This window comes from Myxocyprinus asiaticus, chromosome 33 (assembly GCF_019703515.2).
Source record: "Myxocyprinus asiaticus isolate MX2 ecotype Aquarium Trade chromosome 33, UBuf_Myxa_2, whole genome shotgun sequence".
NCBI lineage: Eukaryota > Metazoa > Chordata > Actinopteri > Cypriniformes > Catostomidae > Myxocyprinus > Myxocyprinus asiaticus.
Window position 1 is genome coordinate 21,624,210 of NC_059376.1, and position 23,072 is coordinate 21,647,281.

At 38.8% G+C, this 23,072-nt stretch overlaps 2 protein-coding genes across 2 annotated transcripts; both read right to left on the reverse strand.

Moving 5' to 3' along the window:
• Positions 1-58: 58 nt before the first annotated feature.
• LOC127424370 (outer dense fiber protein 2-like) lies at positions 59-18,008 on the reverse strand. Its single transcript, XM_051669499.1, has 18 exons — positions 17,222-18,008; positions 16,989-17,090; positions 16,685-16,864; positions 16,375-16,562; positions 16,138-16,267; positions 15,802-15,951; positions 15,603-15,677; positions 11,300-11,371; positions 10,988-11,104; positions 8,060-8,245; positions 5,596-5,702; positions 5,109-5,244; positions 2,315-2,425; positions 1,976-2,230; positions 1,095-1,195; positions 779-941; positions 446-571; positions 59-231 (listed from the first exon to the last, which is right to left on the reverse strand). Exons 1-18 carry the CDS (start codon positions 17,333-17,335, stop codon positions 67-69), a joined length of 2,478 nt encoding a protein of 825 aa, XP_051525459.1. The 5' UTR covers positions 17,336-18,008; the 3' UTR covers positions 59-66.
• A 1,111-nt stretch (positions 18,009-19,119) lies between these two features.
• Positions 19,120-23,072, reverse strand: LOC127424173 (prostaglandin E synthase 2-like). Its single transcript, XM_051669131.1, has 7 exons — positions 22,736-23,072; positions 22,355-22,549; positions 22,199-22,254; positions 20,865-21,017; positions 20,565-20,765; positions 20,270-20,387; positions 19,120-20,077 (listed from the first exon to the last, which is right to left on the reverse strand). Exons 1-7 carry the CDS (start codon positions 23,027-23,029, stop codon positions 19,958-19,960), a joined length of 1,137 nt encoding a protein of 378 aa, XP_051525091.1. The 5' UTR covers positions 23,030-23,072; the 3' UTR covers positions 19,120-19,957.

Below are 23,072 nucleotides of genomic sequence, written 5' to 3' on the forward strand. Positions count from 1 at the left end.
TGAAGCCATTGAGGTAAAAGTTAACTGCATTAAATAAAGAAACTGCACATTCATGATTGTCACACTTCAGATATGGATATTCAGTGAGCTTGTGAGTGCAGAGTCTCCAAACACATTGGTGTATGAGGACTTCAGGTAGTGCACATAGTTCTGCAGGCTGCGATTGGTGCTGTTCACCTGCTCTAACTGGTTCTTCATGTCTTGAAGTTTGCACTGAAATCGCTTCTCCATCTGAGAAAAAAAAACACCAACAGTTCTGAGAAGCTCTTAGCCACAATACAATGAACATTCGACAATAATGACAATTTTACAGCAGAATCCTCATTATTCTATAGATCATTGGTTAGTGTAATCCCAACAATTTTCAAAATATTTTCTTGTAACTAATCTTGTCACCCTTGTTTAGTGTTGTGTAAGTTTTAGAGGTCACAGTCTGAACACTCACATCATCTTTGCTGCGGCGTAGCTGCCCCAGCTCATTTTTAGCCAGGCTCAACTGGGTCTCCAAATCCAGCTTTTTGGACTGAGCTGACTGTTCTTTGGACAAAATCCGCTCTAGACACTGGTCCATCTGTAAACAAACCAAACTCAATAAAGCATGCATTTGCTTGAGTTTAGAACATTTCATTGTAACATTATCAATGCATGAGTTAAAGTTCATTCCATGAACATGTATTCTATTTATACTATGGGAAGGGCCATAATATACTAAAGCCCCATGTAAAGAAACAAAATGTACTACAGAAATAAAAAGTTGCTTAATGGACCATTATGGGACCTGTCTCTGTGCCTCCTCCCTAGCCTGTTCTGCCTGTCTGAAGAGGGAGTCACACTCCCAGGTCTTCTCCTCCAGACACAGCTGTGTGTGGTGGATTGTCTCCTCACGCTTGGTAATAACCTGAAGCAGATCCCTGTTCTGAGTGCTCACCTCTTCCAACTTCCTGTGTCGACAGAATGATAGAAAAAAAAAAAAATGACAAGGTTGAAAAACTGCAAAGGAACTACAGGAAGAATTTGCTGTGATTTGTGAATGTTGATATTTTTTTCATAATGCAGAGTTTCCATATTAATTATAAAGTGGATGTGAAGCAGACCTTTCCATGCTTTCTACAGAGCATTTCAGCTGAGTGTTTTCTTCAAGCAGAAACACATACTTCTTCCGGAATGTCTCTATTTTGCAATCCTGCTGCTCCATCTAAATGCAAATAAAGAATGACAAACAGCCTGATTTAATTCTATTATCTGTGGTGTAACTTTTAAGACATTAAAGGGATAGTTAACCCAAAAAATGAAAATTCTCATGATTTACTCACCCTCCTTTTTTTATAGTAAAAAGGACATAAATATTGATCTGTTTCTCACCCACACCTATCATATCGCTTCAGAATATATGGATTTAACCACCAGAGTCGTCTGGAGTACTTTTATGTTGCCCTGATGTGTACTTTGGAGCTTCAAAATTTTGGCACCCATTATCTTGAAATGTATGGACCAACAGAGCTGAAATATTCATCTAAAAATCTTCACTTGTGTTCAGCAAATGAAAGAAAGACAAACACATCTGGGATGGCATTAGGGTGAGAAAATTTTCCTTTTTGGGTGAACTATTCCTTTAAAAGCATTAGCCTTTTAGCAGATACATTTAAAATGTAGCCTTTCTTTTAAAGGAAAACGGACCATAAATATCGATGACTATGACTGATCTTGCACTACACAGATTTGTGTCCAATCAAATACTCTCGAGAATGAGAATGTGGGTCTAATAACATATGTAATCGACTAACAAGAACGTTCATGGCTGTGACGTAACTACAGCCTACTGGCCATAAAAAATGAAATAGGAAGGGTCATTCGTCATGACCTGACCAAATTTCAGGGTTCAATAGGAAATATATCAACACAGCATAGAAACCTGCACTCATCAAGCAATTTCATGGGGTGTTTCTTGTACATGTGTGGTCTCAGTAAACATTACCTTGATCCTGAGTTCAGACAGAGTGCTGTTCTGCTCAGCATTTCTCCTTTCCTGTATGTGCATGTTCTCTCTGGCCTCTCTGAACTGCTCTTCAGAATGTTTCAGAGCATCATGCAGCTCCTTCAACCTGGCCTGGAACTGCTTGCGGCCCTGTTCCACCTCCCTCTCCACTTCTGCACGGTCACTCCGTGCCGCCGCCTCCGCCAGCTCCAGCCTCAAAGAGTATTCCTCAGACTCCAAACGCGTCTTTTGCAGCTGCAAGCATTTTGAGAGGTTAATGCACTGACACTAAATGAAGATAGATTTTTATGAGCTAGAAGAACAGTATATTGAAAGCACCTGGCTCTTGTAACCCTCTACCAGACTCTCAAAGTCTTTGAGAGAAGTCTTCAGCTGTTCCACCTCAGACTGAAACAAAGACAATCGGTCTTCTGTAGCTGACAGAGTGGTCTAATGGAAAAAACATGCAAAATAAAGCACAAAAATTAACAGCTGAATTCTTCCAAAACCTTACGACTGTAAAAAGGACAAGAGCAAAACAAGAACACTGCTCCAAAACCAAGTAGGCTACCTTCAGTCTACATAGGCAGCAGCTTCCTAAGCATCCAAACTGAAAAGTTTTGCAATGCATACTGGGGTTGCCTTCTCCACAAAGCAAACATGCAATGTTGCCTTAGATTTTGGCCAAAAGAAGGTATCCTAGGTCATGTCGCAAATGCCACACCTGATGTGAACTTTAAGTCTCTTGGTAATTACGCTTCCTACTTTTTGGAATAGCTGGTCGCAGCCATGACCATGGTGCCTAGAAAATGCTGTCTAGGTAGACTAGTTTTTTGGAACAGAGCGTAGATTTAGAATGTTTTTTGTGAAAGACAAAATGGACCAACATTATATTAGATGGGCTTAACTACTATGTACTTAACCATTTGATACAATGTACTTATTATGTACATACATGTTGCATTTAGTTACATTTGTAGTTACACAGTTAACTTCACCCCTAACCCAACCCTTACCCCAAAACCTAACTCTAACCCCTTATCCTAACCCTAACCCCTTATCCTAACCCTAACTTTACTCCTAAACCTACCCGTACCTCAACCTCAGTAGCAGCAAATGTGGATATTTTGCAGAACAACATGTAGTTACACAGTAAATACTAGAGCTGCCCCCTAATAGTTGACCAAACGTTAGTTGATGAGAAGAGTCTTGGTCGACCAAGTTTTGATTGGTCGGTTGGTCGCAGAAAAAAACTCCACAGGAAGTGGCAAAGTCACACAGTCAGTGACATGCAGACATGATCGTTTACATGGCTGGTCCATGTGGTAATTAATTATTCACGTTCAAACTCACGAACACTGGTATTACCGCTGATTGGATGCTAGGTGGTACTATGGGGTAATTTTCATTAAGCAGGGTTAGAGTTATGCCTATGCAATAAAGCAAGACACCTTGATTTCAAACTTTGAACTTTATTTTTTATTTATTTTAACTAAAAATTAAAATGAAAATGAAAAAAAATAAAAAAAAATAAGTGCAATTAAAATGTGTGTTGTTCAACTTTTTGAAAGATGGCTTCAACAATTGTGAAGGGCAACGCCTCTCTGGCAAAGAACCTACTTATTTTGTTGTCCGGGAAAATACATTATGTGTGTGAATAAATTTGTTTTGTTCCCTCCTTCACAATAATATATATATATATATATATATATATATATATATATATATATATATATTTTTTTTTATTATGTATATATAGATATATATAGAAATATCCAATTACACCGGCAACACACGGCTGAGGGATCGGTGAACATTTTTGCTCTAGTGATTTTGCATTGAAAATTAATTTATTTAAAAAACGAAAAACTTAAATCAAATACATTTCTAAATTCAAATTGCACTCCAAATGAAATGAAAAAACAATTAAAATAACGAAGTGATCAAAAAATTATAAGTAACCACCTTTCCATTTACCATCAGGCAAGTATCCATCTAAACATGCAGGCGAAAAATTACTTACACAAATGAAGACATTTCAAACAATTATAAATGTAAAAACAATAATTATAATGATGATAATAATCACTGAAATATAAATCATGGTTCCAGGTGAACGTGTTTTTGTATTATTTTATGTTTTAATCACAGATGTAGGCTATAGGCTGCAGAGTTGTGGTCACAATGAACTGCTTTGTGGAAATAAAGTGAACTGAACTCAAAGCACCTCCTGAGCCGAGATATCTGAGATCATTTGCAGCACTCATAAACGATACTGTTCTTGCAAAAAAAAAAAAAAAAAAAACATTCAGAAGACAGAAACAAAGAAAGAGTGAGAACCTTTTATATGCGCGTGTTCCACGAGACTTCACGCCTCCGTACAAACAGCGTGTCATACATGCGCATAGACAGCTTTTCTGTCATCTGTTCTTAATAATATAATAAAGTGTGTTTCTTCAAGCACGTGTCTGTGTGTCTACAGGCAAATTATTTGTAATATTAATTTGACAATAATAATAACCTAAAAATAATAATTTAATACATTAACGGGAAAATGTGCCAAATATCGTCTTGACATCGTCAAAGTCATCAGCTATTGGCGATCACGCTGACCATTGTCGATCCCCGAGATCATCGTCTATCGGCACAACCCTAATGTACCTATAAATTAACAAAATGTTCAGACAGTCTCCTTGCTGGTTTTTCCGACACATTCAGAATCATTACCGCTTTTGCCGGTGTTGCTGCGGCTTGCTTCATGTGTGCGCTTGTAAAATTTATATTTTAAAGGCTCATTATAACAGTTTAGTATTTCTCTGTAATGTAGAACAGTGTTAGTAATGTTACTTATAACATTCTTTCTCAGCCCTGGAACTGAAACCATTTTCTGATGCCCCCCAAAATATATATATAAGTAATTAAATTAATATCATAAACGTGCGACAAATAGTCGACTAATGGCTTAAACTAACAACTACTAGTCGACTATGAAAATCTTTGGACAGGGGCAGCTCTAGTAAATACATAGTCTTGTATGTATTTAATGTTAGTACATAGTAGTTAAGGCCACCTAATATAAAGTGTGACTGACAAAATCATGATTTAGACATCCACAACTTGATATAGTTATTGCCTTGTGTCTCTGGTTCTCCAGTCTGGTTGAGGTGGCCTCTGAGGTGAGGGAGTGCAGCCGGCTGAGAAACCCCTCTCTCTCAGTGCAGGACTTCTCCTCACAACTGCGCAAATGTTCAGTCAACTCAGTGAGCCGACTGCAAATAGAATAGACCACACCACCATCATCATGATGATAATGCATAGGGGCAGGGCTGGGATGGTATAGGGGTCCATTAAAGCTCCATGAAATACACCAATTAAGCATTTTTGCTTTAATTTGACTGTCAGTCATTAATAATATTTTAAAAGCAGGACTTTTTTTTTAACCAAGGAATAGAGGGACAAATAAATAAAAAGAGAATTTGACAGCCTGATAATGCACTGGCATACAGAAACAACTGCAATAAATTAGTCAGAACACAATCCATAATTCAGGTAAAAATAATCAACTCTAGACACTGACTAGACTGAGCTTAAAGCAAATGGATAAAACAAGAGTTACTGACTTGTTTAATGTGGTGACCTCCAGCTCGAGTTGGCTCTTCTCTCTGTTCTGTTTGGAGTAATGCTGCCAAAGCTCCTCAGCAGAGGAGAGAGCCTCTGCTAACTGAGTCTACTGAGAGGGTGACACAGAAAAACATCAGCCATAGTCCACACTCAGGGTTCCCACTCTTTTCAAGGTGCAAATTTCCAGGATATTTTATGCGCCCAACAAGTGTAATATTTAAGCAAAAACACATGCGTCCACTCGCGTGATTAACCGAAATTGATGCACTGCCGGCTTGTGATGCAAGAATGGTTTGCATGCGCTGCACGAGTCTGTTGGGTATACTGCAGTCTCGTCACATTTTAACTTTTTGTTTAGCCTCCCATTCAGCTCATGAAAATACGCTGTGTGATCATGAGAAGAATTACCACAAGATGTAGATTGGAATGCAGGTGCGGAATTTAGTTGAAGTCAGAAGTTTACATACACTTAGGTTGAAGTCATTTAAACTAATTTCATATTAGCAAACGATAGTGTTGGCAAGTCTTTAGGACATCTACTTTGTGCATGACACAAGTAATTTTTCCAAAAATTGATTATAGACAGATTGTTTCAGTTTTAATTGACTATATCACAATTCCAGTGGGCCATAAGTTTACATTAATTGTGCCTTTAAGCAGCTTGGAAAATTCTAGAAAATGATGTCAAGCCCTTATGCAATTAGCCAATTAGCTTCTGATAGGCTAATTGGAATAAATTGGAGGTGAATCTGTGGATTTAAGGCCTACCTTCAAACTCGGTGCCTCTTTGCTTGACATCATGGGAAAATCAAAAGAAATCAGCCAAGACCTCAGCAAGAAAATTGTGGACTTCCACAAGTCTGGTTCATCCTTGGGAGCAATTTCCAAATGCCTGAAGGTACCACGTTCATCTGTGTACGTAAGTATAAAACACCATGGGACCAAGCAGCCATCATACCACTCAGGAAGGAGATGCATTCTGTCTCCTAGAGATGAACGTAGTTTGGTGCGAAAAGTGCAAATCAATCTCAGAACAACAGCAAAGGACCTTGTGAAGATGCTGGAGGAAACAGGTAGACAAGTATCTATATCCACAGTAAAATGAGTCCTATATCGACATAACCTGAAAGGTTGCTCAGCAAGGAATGGGCCAATGCTCCAAAACCACAATAAAAAAGCCAGACTACAGTTTGCAAGTGAACATGGGGACAAAGATCTTACTTTTTGTAGAAATGTCCTTTGGTCTGATGAAACAAAAATTGAACTGTTTGGCCATAATGACCATCGTTATGCTTGGAGGAAAAAGGGTGAGGCTTGCAAGCTGAAGAACACCATCCCAACTGTGAAGCATGGGGGTGACAGCATCATGTTGTGGGGGTGCTTTGCTGCAGGAGAGACTGGTGCACTTCACAAAATAGATGGCATCATGAGGAAGGATAATTATGTGGATATATTGAAGCAACATCTCAAGACATCAACCATGAAGTTTAAGCTTGGTTGCAAATAGGTCTTCCAAATGGACAATGACCCCAAGCATACCTCCAAAGTTGTGGCAAAATGGCTTAAGGACAACAAAGTCAAGGTATTGGAGTGGCCATCACAAAGCCCTGACCTCAATCCGATAGAAGATTTGTGGGCAGAACTGAAAAAGCATGTGTGAGCAAGGAGGCCTACAAACCTGACTCAGTTATACCAGTTCTGTCTGAAGGAATGGGCCAAAATTCCAGCAACTTATTGTGAGAAGCTTGTGGAAGGCTACCCAAAACATTTGACCAAGTTAAACAATTTAAAAGCAATGCTACCAAATACTAACAAAGTGTATGTAAACTTCTGACCCACTGGTAATGTGAAAGAAATAAAAGCTGAAATAAATCATTCTCTCAACTATTATTCTGAAATTTCACATTCTTAAAATAAAGTAGTGATCCTAACTGACCAAAGACAGGTAATATTTTCTACGATTAAATGTCAGGAATTATGAAAAACTGAGTTTAAATGTATTTGGCTAAGGTGTATGTAAACTTCTGACTTCAACTGTACAAAAATCACATCTTCAGATTATTACACTGACAAAAATTGCCATGGTTTTACCATGTTTTTTGGGCAAAGTACCACGTTAGTAAAAAAAGAAATGTGTACCATGATTTTCTTTTGTATTACCCTGGAGTACCATACAAAAACCATAATAAATGTTGATCATTGATCCTTCAGTACCACTGCATTTATATCAAAGTACCATGCTTAAACTATTTGATACCATAAACTGCACAATGGTACTGCCACAGTACTTCTTGGTGAGAATTATTTAACTTATTAGTGCCTCATAAGTCTAGTGATCCATAAAATGAACCACAGAGACAGAAGAGCATCTGAATATGGTTTGAAAACCTGTAGTAAATTTTAATTGTTGTTCTGCTGTGCAGTACCATATACTGTATGAAGTGGCCTCTTGCGTTTCCGTACCCTCTCCAGGAGTTGTGTAGAGAGCTGGGCTGCTGTATTCACGCTTTGTTCAGCCCGTTTTCTCTGGTCCTCAAAGACCTGTTTATGGATGTCTCTGTCCCCTTCACAGTGCTGTTTCAACTCTCTCATCTGCTCCAGCAGACCTTGAACCTCCTCCTGTTTTTGCTGCAGTGTGCCCTCTAGCCTCTGAGCCACAGTACAGGAGAACAACTTAGTATCATTTTGTTTTGATTTTTATTATTGCATGTAGTGCTCTGGGCCTTAAAGGGATAGTTCACCAAAAATGATATTTCTCTCATTATTTACTCACGCTCATGATGTCCCAGGTGTGTATGACTTTCTTTCTTCACCAGAACACATTTGAAGAAAAATAACTTAGCTCAGTCTGTCCTTAAAATGCAAGTGAATGGAGATTTCTCTTTTGAAGCTCCAAAAAGAACAGACAGTCAGCATAAACGTCATCCATGCGACACCAGCTGTTAAATGTATGTCTTCAAAAGCGATTGCTTTTGGTGCGAAAAAGATAAATACAGTTGAAGTCAGAAGTTTACATACACTTAGGTTGAAGTCATTAAAACAATTTTTTTTTTACCACTCCACAGATTTAATATTAGCAAACTATAATTTTGGCAAGTCGTTTAGGACATCTATTTTGTGCATGACATGAGTAATTTTTCCAAAAATTGTTTACAGACTGATTGTTTCACTTTTAATTGATTAAATCACAATTCCAGTGGGTCAGAAGTTTACATACACTTATAAGTTAACTGTGCCTTTAAGCAGCTTGGAAATTTCCTGAAAATTATGTCAAGCCTTTAGACAATTAGCTTCTGATAGGCGCTGTACTAAATTGGAGGTGTACCTGTGGATATATTTTAAGGCCTACCCTCAAACTCAGTGCCTCTTTGCTTGACATCATGGGAAAATAAAAATAAAAAAATCAGCCAAGACCTCAGAAATTTTTTTTTGGACCTTCACAAGTCTGGTTCCTCCTTGGGAGCAATTTCCAAATGCCTGAAGGTACCACGTTCATCTGTAGAAATAGAAACAGTTCATCTGTACACAAGTATAAACACCATGGGACCACGCAGCCATCATACCGCTCAGGAAAGAGACACATTCTGTCTCCAAGAGATGAACATAGTTTGGTGTGAAAAGTGCAAATCAATCCCAGAACAACAGCAAAGGACCTTGTGAAGATGCTGGAGGAAACAGGTAGACAGGTATCTATATCCACAGTAAAATGAGTCCTATATCGACATAACCTGAAAGGCTGCTCAGCAAGGAAGTAGCCACTGCTCCAAAACTGCCATAAAAAAGCCAGACTACAGTTTGCAAGTGCACATGGGGATAAAGATCTTACTTTTTGGAGAAATGTCCTCTGGTCTAATGAAACAAAAATGTAACTGTTTGGCCATAATGACCATCGTTATGTTTGGAGGAAAAAGGGTGAGGCTTGAAAGCTGAAGAACACCATCCCACCGTGAAGCATGGTCATGTTGTGGGGGTGTTTTGCTGCAGGAGGGACTGGTGCACTTCACAAAATAGATGGCATCATGAGGAAGGAAAATTATGTGGATATATTGAAGCAACGTCTCAAGACATCAGCCAGGAAGTTAAAGCTCAGTCGTAAATGGGTCTTCCAAATGGACAATGACCCCAAGCATACCTCCAAAGTTGTGACAAAATGGCTTAAGGACAACAAAGTCAAGGTATTGGAGTGGCCATCACAAAGCCCTGACGTCAATCCGATAGAAAATTTGTGGGCAGAACTAAAAAAGCGTGTGTGAGCAAGGAGGCCTACAAACCTGACTCGGTTACACCAGTTCTGTCTGAAGGAATGGGCCAAAATTCCAGCAATTTATTGTGAGAAGCTTGTGGAAGGCTACCCAAAATGTTTGACTAAAGTTAAACAATTTAAAGGCAATGCTACCACATAATAACAAAGTGCATGTAATCTTCTGACCCACTGGGAATGTGATGACAGAAATAAAAGCTGAAATAAACTATTATTCTGACATTTCATATTCTTAAAATAAAGTAGTGATCCTAACTGACATAAGACAGGGAATGTTTTCTACGATTAAATGTCAGGATTTGTGAAAAACTGAGTTTAAATGTATTTGGCTAAGGTGTATGTAAACTTCTGACTTCAAATGTATTTAAGTACTTTTTTAACTCTAAATCATGCTTCCGGTAAGCAGTGGTATACGCGTCACGTAATCGCATTGGCATTTGAAACACGTGAGAACTGAAGCACGTGCATCACAGCCGGAAGAGCAGCGATGTTTACAACTGAGTAGGAGGAACGCTGTACAGAAGCTTTGTTGATTTTAGTTTAGATCTGTATTGATCTGTTTCTTTACTCACAATGGTGCGTTTGTGTGCTTATCCTGAATGTCTCAACCGAGTGGAGAACGTGAGATTACTTCTGTATCACGGCAACAGGAATACGTCATATGAGAGACCGCTTGGCTCCACCCTCTCGTGAAGTGTTGGATTATAGTGAAAAAAGTATACTTTTTTCATACTAAAAGCGATCGTGTCGCATTAGAAGACATTCACTTAACAGCTGGAGTCGTATCGATGACGTTTATGCTGACTGTCTGTGATTTTTGGAGCTTCAAAAGGAGAAATCTCCATTCACTTGCATTTTAAGGACCTACTGAACTAAGATATTTTACTATTTTTCTTCAAATGTGTTCTGGTGAAGAAAGAAAGTCATACACACCTGGGATATCATGCGGGTGAGTAAATAATGAGAGAATTTTCATTTTTGGGTGAACTATCCCTTTAATTTACGATGCCCATTTCTGAATGACATATCACTCCATTCATTTAAATGAAAACCATAAATCTTGTATAAAAGATAGAGCTTTGAAACAGGAGCTTCACAGTCTGCCCTTTAGACGTGCGAGATCAACTTACTTGGATCTGAGCCTCCAGACGGTTATTTTCAGCCTCTTTCTTGTGCAGCTGGTTCTGCAGACGACTACGGGTAGATTCGAGAATCTTGGACAGCTCTCCTGTGCTCTTTAGATGATCCTGAGAAGATAAAGATAGCACTCATCACAAACAGCTTCTTGAAAAAACTCCTGAATTTAGGCAAGCAATGAAAATGTTGCAAATGTACTATACACAAAATATTAAGAGAAAAGTAGAAGAGGCAACATGCTGTGGAAAATGTTTTTACAAATTAATAGAAAAGTAAGAGAATTAGGAAGTGGAAATCATTATCACCTTTTCAGTTTCCAAATTCTCAGCTAGCTGATTGGCCTCCTTTTCCTTGTTGTTGAGTTTAGACTCAAGTTTCTAAAAGGGAATATAAGAATAACTAGTAATATAATTAACAAGGAATTTCTGACCATGACTAAAAACTAAAATCTTATAATGCATTTAAGCTTCATGCTACTTTCCCTATATATATATTAAGCTGTGCTCACAATTGAGATGAACACACAGATGTGGGTATACTATAGGTAGATCGATGTATTGGTTTTACTTATTGATCGGTGCAGATAGTTTGAACAATTGGTAATCTGAAAAAATCTATGGCAATAGTTGCCGATAGTTCTTCTTTTCCTTTTTTATTCCTCCGTGTTCCTCTGTGGCCGGCGCTGTTTGATTCTACAGATATTCACAGTATAAAAACAGTCTCTAAAGGTGAAATCACTGACACCTCGTGGATATTAGCTGAATCTAAATCTTTCATCATTGACAATATTCACCTATATTTTTATCTTCTCTTCAATGCATGTTTTGTTATTTTGATTAGTTCAATCAAGTGTTCTAAATTAAAGCGAGGGCATGCAAGGAAAAATCCAAGTATATGGAAACGTGTCCCGTCAGCACATATATTGTGTCTCCAACTTCATATCTTGTGAATGATAATAAACTTTATTCCACATTAAACCTCTTCTGATGAAATATCTATTTACAAAACCTTTCATCTGGTGAATGCATCGGCTATAAAAAAAAAAAAAGATTTATTTGGTAAATATTGAGCATTGTTACAGAGCCAAGTCTCCATCCTTCAAAATAACAGTCTATTGTGAATTTCGGGCATGTTTATATTTAAAAGTCCTCTTTTATACACCATTTTTTTTCCTGGTTAGCATTGGGATTTTGGTTGAACAATAAACTACATCTGGGATTTTATTCATTTTGGACTCTTGTTACCTCTGTCTGCACCCCTCACAATAAGAAAAGACTACATTTTTTTTAAGGGATAGTTCACCCAATAATGAAAATTCTCTCATTTACTCATCTTCATGCCATCCCAGGTGTGTGACTTTCTTCAGCAGAACACATTTGAAGAAAAACATGAAAATATCTCAGCTCAGTAGGTCCTTAAAATGCAAGTGGATGGTGATTTGACTCTGTTGAAGCTCCAAAAAGATCAGATAGTCAGCATTAACATCTCCAACGGTTAAATTAATATCTTCTAAAGCAATACGATCGCTTTTGGTGTGAAAAAGATTAACATTTAAGTACTTTTTAACCATAAATCATCACTTCCGGTCAGCAGCAGTATGCACGTTTTTAAGTAATCGTGTTGGCATGTTCACGTGAGAATTGACGCACATGTGACACACCCGGAAGAGCAGCGCTAGGAGTAAGAGGAATGCTGTACAGAAGCTAGTTAACATCTGTATATGTATCTGTATGTTTTTCACAATGGCACGTTTGTGTGCTTATCCTGGATGTCTCAACCGACAGAAAAACGTGAGAGTACGTTCGTAACATGCCAACCCGAATACGTCACATGAGAGACCGCATGAACTCTGCCCTCTCATGAATGCCCATACTGCTGCTGACTGGAAACAGTAATTTTTAGTTAAAAAGTACTTAAATATTGAACTTTTTTGCACCAAAAGTGATTGTATCGCATTAGAAGACATTCATTTAACCTTTAGAATACATTAATTAATTTACCAGAAGACATTAACCTGAGATATTTTTCTTCAGATGTGTTCTGCTGAAGAAAGAAAGTCATGCACACATGGCCGTATGCAGGGTTTAAAAAATACCGAGGTCCAAAAACTAAGTTTGGTAGCGGGGTTGGGGGGCAAAAAATGTTGATTTCCCTGATCGACATACACTATATTGCCAAAAGTATTCGCTCACCCATCCAAATAATTGAATTCAGGTGTTCCAATCACTTCCATGGCCACAGGTGTATAAAATGAAGCACCTAGGCATGCAGACTGCTTCTACAAACATTTGTGAAAGAATGGGCCGCTCTCAGGAGCTCAGTGAATTCCAGCATGGTACTGTAATAGGATGCCACCTGTGCAACAAGTCCAGTCGTGAAATTTCCTCGCTACTAAATATTCCACAGTCAACTGTCAGTGGTATTATAACAAAGTGGAAGCGATTGGGAATGACAGGAACTCAGCCACGAAGTGGTAGGCCACGTAAAATGACAGAGCGGGGTCAGCGGATGCTGAGGCGCATAGTGCGCAGAGGTCGCCAACTTTCTGCAGAGTCAATCGCTACAGACCTCCAAAGTTCATGTGGCCTTCAGATTAGCTCAAGAACAGTGTGTAGAGAGCTTCATGGAATGGGTTTCCATGGCCGAGCAGCTGCATCCAAGCCATACATCACCAAGTGCAATGCAAAGCGTCGGATGCAGTGGTGTAAAGCACGCCGCCACTGGACTCTAGAGCAGTGGAGACGCGTTCTCTGGAGTGACGAATCACGCTTCTCCATCTGGCAATCTGATGGACGAGTCTGGGTTTGGCGGTTGCCAGGAGAACGGTACTTGTCTGACTGCATTGTGCCAACTGTGAAGTTTGGTGGAGGGGGATTATGGTGTGGGGTTGTTTTTCAGGAGCTGGGCTTGGCCCCTTAGTTCCAGTGAAAGGAACTCTGAATGCTTCAGCATACCAAGAGATTTTGGACAATTCCATGCTCCCAACTTTGTGGGAACAATTTGGGGATGGCCCCTTCCTGTTCCAACATGACTGTGCACCAGTGCACAAAGCAAGGTCCATAAAGACATGGATGAGCGAGTTTGGTGTGGAAGAACTTGACTGGCCTGCACAGAGTCCTGACCTCAACCCGATAGAGCACTTTTGGGATGAATTAGAGCGAAGACTGCGAGCCAGGCCTTCTCGTGCAACATCAGTGTCTGACCTCACAAATGCGCTTCTGGAAGAATGGTCAAAAATTCCCATAAACACACTCCTAAACCTTGTGGAAAGCCTTCCCAGAAGAGTTGAAGCTGTTATAGCTGCAAAGGGTGGGCCGACGTCATATTAAACCCTATGGATTAAGAATGGGATGTCACTTAAGTTCATATGCGTCTAAAGGCAGATGAGCGAATACTTTTGGCAATATAGTGTATGTGCATTTTAAGACGTTGGATAATAATAGCTTTAAAACCATGTCAGTGTGCAGTAGCATAAATGATCTTTTTGGATTTGAATTACAGAAATGTGTCTCAAGCAGTACATAAACGTAGGAAAAATGTGTTTTATACAAAATTATATCTATACAATAGTACTATACTGTATTATGACACTACACTTATGAAATTAAATTGAACCTATAGGCTTAACTCTAATTACCAAAGAACATATATTTCTTTGGTAATTAGGCCTACATTGTTTGAATGAGATCAGGTCAGTTTTTGTTTGTGTTAAACAGCACAGTAACAATGCTAATCATATTCTGGGCACAGTGGGTAGTACCTCCACTTCCTCTCTCATCTCCATCATCTTCTCTTTTTCTCTCAGTCTCATCTTGTCCCTTGTTGCTTCCCTTCCCAAAGCTGATCTTAAATTGATGCAGTCTTTTCATTTTCGTGTGTAAGTAAAGAAAGTAAACACAGGGTAAATTGGTATTTATTTGCAAATGTTACAGGCCTCTGCTAGGATAATCTTGCAATGAAAATAAAAATATATAGTGGTACCTCATCATTTTAACATGCATTTTAACCCTACACAAACTGATATGAAAGAAAAGCATATCATTATCAGTCCGTTTCTCTAGTTACCTCATAACGCTTCAGCGGATTAAGGTGCCTGCCCTGCCCGGTTTGTTGTCATAGTCCAGCACAGTGGAGCGCAAAGCCCGCCCCCCAGCCGAATTCATTGGTCAACTCAAGCAAGCAGTCACCTGAGAAGGTTGGTTATCTTTGCGGCACCAATGAGTTATTATTAGGCAATTGTTTTATGACTTTTAATATACACCTCGGGATAAAATACAGAGGTCCGGACCTTGGTGACCTCAATGGTGGATACGGCCATGCATGCACACCTGGGATGGCATAAGAGTGAGTAAATGATGAAAGAATTTTCATTTTTGGGTGAACTATCCCTTTAACATTCTATAAAACGATTTTAAAAACTATCGGTCGATTAATCGGTTATATGCCTTTTCCACCATCTAAGTTACAGTATCAGCTAATTCCACTATCGGTCGACCCCTAGTATACTATTTACTTTATACATCAATTATATTCCAAAACAATATAAAAAGTATGGATATACACAATTAGAATGAAGCATACATAAAATGTGGGAATTAGATTACAAACCCTTTTTTCAGCCTCTGAATCAGCTAGTTTCCTCATTAGTATCTCCCTCTCATCAGACATCCTCAGCGCATCTGTCTATGGTGCAAAGAATGGACCAAACAAAACAGTATTCATAAAAATGTACACAATATTGTAAAACTAATATCTAAAATAAAAAATGAGACACTAATCCAGTATGTACGCTAGAACTGTTTTGTACCTCCCATCCATGCTGCACTCTCAGAAGTCGTCGGAGAAAGCGGTTTGTGTTTTCAAAGGCGTTAAACTTCTGCTCTAGTAGCTCATGTTGCCGACCCAGCTGATCAGAGTATGTCTTTAACAGTTTTTTGTCCTGCACACATTCATTTACCTACACAATAAGATTTCAGGAGTTTATAGCCTTGGTTTTGCTAAATGCTGTCATTCACATATCATACATGAGGGTTTTCAAATGAATCCACCCTTAAATATCAAGACAGTTACTGACATGAGAAATATTAGAAAATGTAAAACTATATAGAAAACTGCACAGTTTTGAATTTGGCCATCCTTTTACCTTCCTAAGTTTGCCTATGGTTTCCCTTAGAACTGCCACTTGTTTGGCTACAGCTTGGCCATCTATCTCAGCCTCCACCAGTTTCCTAAGCAAAGTTTCTATCTCCTGGTGCAGAGGTTCTGTTTCTGACCTGTCAACATAGAGAACACCTGTCAGACATTCAATACCAATTTCTTCAGAGTAGTCCTCTGTCCAAAAACTAATGTGACAAACAAACCTGGAAGAAGTATACTATACCTAAATTGTCCAGGATCACAGTGTGCCCCATCCACAGTGCTCCGGAGATCAGAATTCTCGAGCTTTGACCTCCTCAAATCATTACCGGCTTCCTCTAGTCTTTCATCATGTTGGTCAATAAAATGGTGACAGGCACTCAACTGCTGTGACTGGTGCTTCAACTGGTCCTCTCTCTGCTGTAACGTTACCTGTAGAGTGCCCATGGAGAGTGTTTTAACATTTAAACCTACCACGTTGCTCCCATCAACATCAAATTCTTGTTCAAGCCAAGAGAGAATTCTGGGCGGTTATGCTAATTTGCAATCGTTACCTCACTTCTCATAGAGTCAACTTCTAACAAAAGACTTTGAATCTCCCTTTCATATTTGGGGATGTTGTCAATTACTCCTTTTACATTGTCCTCTTCACTGGACAAAGCAGTGAGCCTCAGAGGAGATGAGGAACAGTCAGTGGCAGGACAAGGCATGATCTCCAAACAGTGTGTCGCCCCCTGTTGATACATTTTGTCAATAAAATCCAATCATTTGGAGTTTAAATTAAAAAATGTGAGTTGTTTTGGTAATATGCACTGTTAAATACGGGATATAAATAATACTGAATAAGTCTAAGCACACCTCCCACTTGTATTCCTTTCGTTTAGATGCCTTTCCAGGAGGAACCCAGGGAGCTCGTACCTTCACACTGGCAGTGGATCGTAAATGGCTCATTTTACCTTGCTGAAAGGTAAAATGAATCTCAATGAGTTGTGATGAGTGATTTCATTGTGTCTCAGGGAAATAGGACCAAGGACCAAGTTAAACCAATATGGTAGATTTAGACTGGAATTACAGAGGGAATATAGCCTGACCTGGCTGGGTGGCACTGCTGCACACTTCTGTGGACTTTTCTTCAGGTGGACATGTACAGATGTTGAGTCAGGGACATGAACTTGGACCGGTGGAGAGGACGACCGTGTTTTCATCGCTTCGATTCAATGGGACTGGACCTTGAGAATGTATTCAATGTGTCTTTAAGAGTACGAAAACGTTCACTAGCAGTGCGTCATAAACTTGTAAGATGTTTTATCAGGAGTGTTGGGATTCAAACATGTATATCCGTTTAACAGAAAAACTCTGTCACGTCTATGCCCGTTCTCTTAATCCATTATTTCTGTTCACTCATATACGAACAGTTCATTTCTCTTGATTCGAAGTGCATTGAAAAATGTATTTGTTAACTTTAAAAACGATTAATGTTATGCGCATGGATTTGAACCACTAACCTTAACGTAACCTTGCGTCCCCAGTGAAATGTTGTTTGCGCTCACATGAACAATAGCCTCCAATCGGAGACGCGTCTGACGGCGTAAGTCCCGCCTCACACTTTTATGTCGAATCTCATTGGCTGGTTCGAAACTTCAGCGGAAAAAGATTTAGGAAGTGTGTTAACGCCCAGTGAACTGAAGCGTTTTCTGTTTCTAAGGTAACGATTGCTGTGTCTAGTTTGGAAGCATGCGTCCTCCGGAGGTCGCATTTGTCGGCCGCATACGTCAGAGGCTGTCTCGTTTCATAAAAGCGAGTAGGACACTTCAAATGCAGCCTTCGAATGCGACCTTCTTTCACGGGAATTCGGAGGATGCATGAGTTGTGTCCTTCGTGGGCACTCACAACCCACAATTCTTTGCTTCAACGGAAATGTCTAAAATAAAAAATGACGCCAATTTGCCGGTAAATATTATGTTCAAACGCAAGGAATGTTAATTCCCAAGTTGAAGTACCTCAATAGATGGGTGCAGAGTATATAATATGTATAATTATATTAATATATAATTAAAATAAAGTATTAGACTAAAAGTACACCTGTAAAATCTATTTTCTTTTCTCTCTACATCATTGTAACTATCCTAAAATGTACCTCATACATTCCCTTCCAGAGGGACTTTGTTCCCTTCTCACTCAAAGCGCTCGCGCTTGTTAAAGAGTGGCGTGTTGTCATAGCAACCATGTTACGTTCCGTTTCCGTTTGTTCTTCGAAGGCCGTCTCGTTTTAAAGAGGCTTGTTTAAATGAGGACACACGGTATACTGCAGCCTTCAAAGGACGCGTCATACCTAGCACACAGCCTTCTAAACGAGACACAGCCGATGTGTCGCTATGTCCAGGACGACCTTTCGCATCCCTTATGCTTTCCAGCGTCTCTCTCTACACTATTTAAATAATAATAACAATAATTATTATTATTATAAGAAAAAAAAACTAAAAAAAATATAGAATTGTCAGCATAACAGTGTGATGATGAGGTCTTGAATTTTAACAGCAGTGTAATTTGTTTGTTGAAAAATGAAAATATATGAATAAAAATAAAACTAAAGTTTTCCAGTATTGGTAAAAATAAATAAATAAAAACCTAATTTTTAACAGTATGGCTTTAACCAACGTAAGTTTTAATGAATTCAGAATAATGGGAATTATAAAAAGTAAAACATCCAGACACAATATGGTCATGGCAATTTACTTAAAATTTGTTTCTACCAGGTTTTTCATGATCATCTGTGCTTTTGAGACCACTGAACACTAATCAGAAGAAAAATAATCTGATGCATTGGAGAACTACACTGTATTCTTTACTTGTTTCTATAATTTTACTGTCAAGACTACTCATACAATGGTAATTTAAAATTGCAAGATTTTCTCTTTTGACATGTAGTATCCATTCTACATGTTAATTTTGACGAACTAAAAATATAAAACATATGTTTAACTACAGACCAAACAACGTACAACCTTTTGCTTGAAATCTTTCCATTTATTTTCCAAGTGGATGCATAGACAAATGTCCCTGGTTAAATGGATGCTATGGTCTTAAAGTCACTGCAAGCTCAGTATGGAAGTTTATAAGCAGGGGAACCGTTATCCAAATTGAGGCAGACACAGGCATCTACAGTGATCTATCAGGGCTGAGCGCCTGTGCTTAGGTAATCTAAAAACCATTTGATGAGAGGAACAGCACTTTAATATTACAGAGGGAATAAAATAATAATTTAGAACAACAAGAGAAAAAGCCCAACATATTCAGGGCAAACCATCATTTGTTGAAAAATTTGCAGTTATCAACCCTGAATCAGTTTAAGTCAAATTAAGACATTGAGAAGAGCAGAGAGTAACAGCCACATTAGAAAAGGAGGTCAGCTGATTTACACAAAATAAATCACAATAATCCCTCTAAAATCTGTCCACAAAGTCTGCATCAAATGATCTTGTTTTCAACTTAAATAGTATTTGGTTCAGGTTGCACAACTATCATTTCCACAGTAAAACACTGTGGGAGAAATCCAGTAATCCAATTCAACAGTAAAGTAAATCATGATAGAAAAAAAAAGGAACCTGGTATTTTGTGAACACAATTTTGTTAATACCTTTAAATTAAACACATTCTTGGTTTTGACATTATTTTCCAAGAAAAAAAATGTCTCAACAAGGAAGCCGGTTTAATTGCTGGAAAAAGCATTATACTAATATTAGATGGCATCATTCCTTGCTCATTCCAGAGTTGTACTGTGGTATCAAGTGCTCTGAGTTGGTGCAGTAATGACAGAAGCATTGATTTTAGGACACATGGTATGTGGCCTTCTGCATTCGCTGGTACCAGTTCTTCACCTTAGTATGATCCATCATATCATCAAAAGCCTCAAGGCCTTCCATAACCCTCAGAACACCAAACACAGCCTGTGGTGAAAACACAAGATAAAAGACCATAAAAATATATTATCTAGCAAACTGTACTTCCACCACACGCATGTTAATAATAAAGAAGTCCAAAGTAATAATTTGTCTGATTCCCATCCCTAATTATGACATTGGAAAATGTATATTATACAGTATAAATAATTACAGACTAACTGGTAGATAAACACATACCAGATCTGCAAGGTTGGGTTGTTCTCCTCCCATGAACTTCTTGTTTTTTCCAATGGCTGCAACCCAGTCATTGACAGCTTTGTAGAGATCTTGTCTTACATCATCATGCAGATTGTGTCTGAGTAGTAATAGGTATTAGGAGGTTAAACTTGTATACCAACATATTTTTGACCAATCTTTAACTTTTACTCACATCCTCCCCTGCCAAAACAGCCCAAAGTGGTACACAGCACTTTTAAAAAGCAGTGCAAACCATTTCACTAAAGCAAACAACAAACCTGAAAGTGAAACATACTTATTTTTCAGTCTCTTTGAAATGATCCACATAGCAGCAGCTCCAAAGTACTTGGCAAAGAAGCCCTCAAAGGTGCCAAATTTGCCTTCTCGTACTATGTAGTCAAAGGATGCCAGAGCTTCAGTTGGCGTACGGTAAACATTAGGAGAAATTAGGTGCACCAGCCAATCATCTGCCCACTTCCGCCATTTAATCTCCTCTCTAAGCAAAAAGTAAAGACATGGACCAAGCTTCTTAAGGCCATCTTAAGGTCAATTATTACAGTAAATAAAAAATAAAAACATGACTTGTTTCCTTTACTTTCTGGAATTTTTTTCTGGATACAGACGATCAGCATCCACATTGTTCACCATGACCCAGTACTTGTTGCCAAACTCTGTCACGTCTTTCCCGGTGTCATTCTTTGACTTCATCTCAGGATAGCAAGCAAGAATCTGTGATATAGTTCTCTCCCTTAAAAAAGGTAGTGAAAAGGCAATCTCAAAATCAAGTCAAGATGAGCATTTATCTTAACATTTACAGATGGTGTCTCACCAAAGTGACTAGCATAAAAATGAACATAGGGCTGGAAGGTACTGCACCTCTATGGAGTTTATTCAGAGTAGCACCATATTTTATTTCTGATGGTACTGAAAACAAGGCTGTCAGGGATATGCAATGTCACCAGTGGGTTGTGCTTTTGAGTGAAAATGTTTTGGTTCCTTCCTCTGATGAAGACCAGAGTTAGGAAAACTACATGTGATCTAAGAGCTTTAGGCATTACACAGTGCATGCCTAAACCAATAATAGTGCTACCGTGAAAATGGTCATTTTGGGAACTTTCTCCCAAACTTTGGGAAAAAATTAAAGGGACAGTTCACCCAAAAATACAATTTCTCTCATCGTTTACTCACCCTCAAGCCATCACAGATGGGTATGACTTTCTTCTGCTGAACAAAAATTGTTAGAAGAATATTTCAGCTCTGTAGGTCCATACAATGAAAGTGAATGGTGATCAGACCTTTGAAGGTCCCAAAAGCATATAAAGGTAGCATAAATGTAATCCATACTACTTTTGTATGTTTTATTCCATGTCTTCAGAAGCGATATGATAAAGAAACAGGTCAATATGTAAGTCTTTTTTACTACAAATTGTCCTCCCTGCCCAGTAGATGGCAATATGCATGAAGAATACAAATCGCCAAAAACAAAAGAATAATGTTAAAGTGAAAATGTGATCTATTTCTCACCCACACTAATCATTAAACCACTGGAGTCATATGGATTACTTTTATGCTACCTTTATGTGCTTTTTGGACCTTCAAAGTTCTGTCCAACATTAACTTGCATTGTATGGACCTACAAAGCTGAGATATTCTTCTAAAAATCTTTGTTTTTGTTCTGTAGAAGAAAGAAAGTGATACAAATTTGGGATAGCATGAGGGTGAGTAAATGATGATTGAATGAATTTTCATTTTTGGGTGAACTCTCTCTTTAAATAGTAATTTAGTTTGCAGGAAATAAAAATATCTTCCAAATGAATGGAATACTCAAATCAAATGTTTAAAGGTGCAGATTTACATCCGGTCATAACAAATTCACCTGGGCAAAGGAATTCTAACTCACAGGACAATATGCATGCAAATGATACTCACTTGGTTACGAGGTATGTCTTCAATGCACTAATAATTACAGAAGAGTCATTGATTTGCTGTCGAAAAAGGAACAAAGAGAAGATGTAAACTCAATGAGCTGAAGCTGCATCATGGCCATCAATGTAAAAGACCGCAAAATAATAGGTACATACATACCACTGTCCCGTCCACCATCAGGATGGGAACTTTTCTGTACGTGGACCACTTAATCTCCTGTCGCATAACTGGATTGACCTCCACGATTTCATATGGCAGACCATGATAATCCAGGAAGGCTCGCACCTTGCTGCAGAACGGACAGGTCTTATACTGATATAGAATCAACTTCAGATCTGTGCCCAGCTCGGGTGCCTAGTCAAATCAAGTTCATATTCAAACAAAGGCCAGTTTAACAAACAACTTTGTACTCTTGAGTAAATAATCCGTGTATTGATCCATACTGAACTTTTTAGAGTTGTACGTTAACCCTGTCAACTCTCATTCAAGACACACAACTATTCTTCGTGGAAGCTTTCATTAAACAAATTAATTATTTACATTTGTCTGTTCCTCTGCAAGGTGACGCTGAAGTGTGAGTTTGATGGTCTGGTACAAACCGATGCCACCACCGAGCAAGAAGGCGCATCCCAGGACTCTGCCGCCTCCACGCACCGGCGCAGGGAGCACAAGTCTTGATCTAAAACCAGCACCGCCGGTACCGTAAGCTCTTCCATGACACCGTAGGTAGGTTCTCGGTACAGCTGATGCGGAGTTAGTAAAATGGCATATCGGTGTATCTAAAACTAAACGGCCGACCTTACCGAGCGTTCTCGCACAGGCCGCCGCCATCATGCTTTTACATAAACTCCCACAGCTGCACGTTACAAGCTAGCAA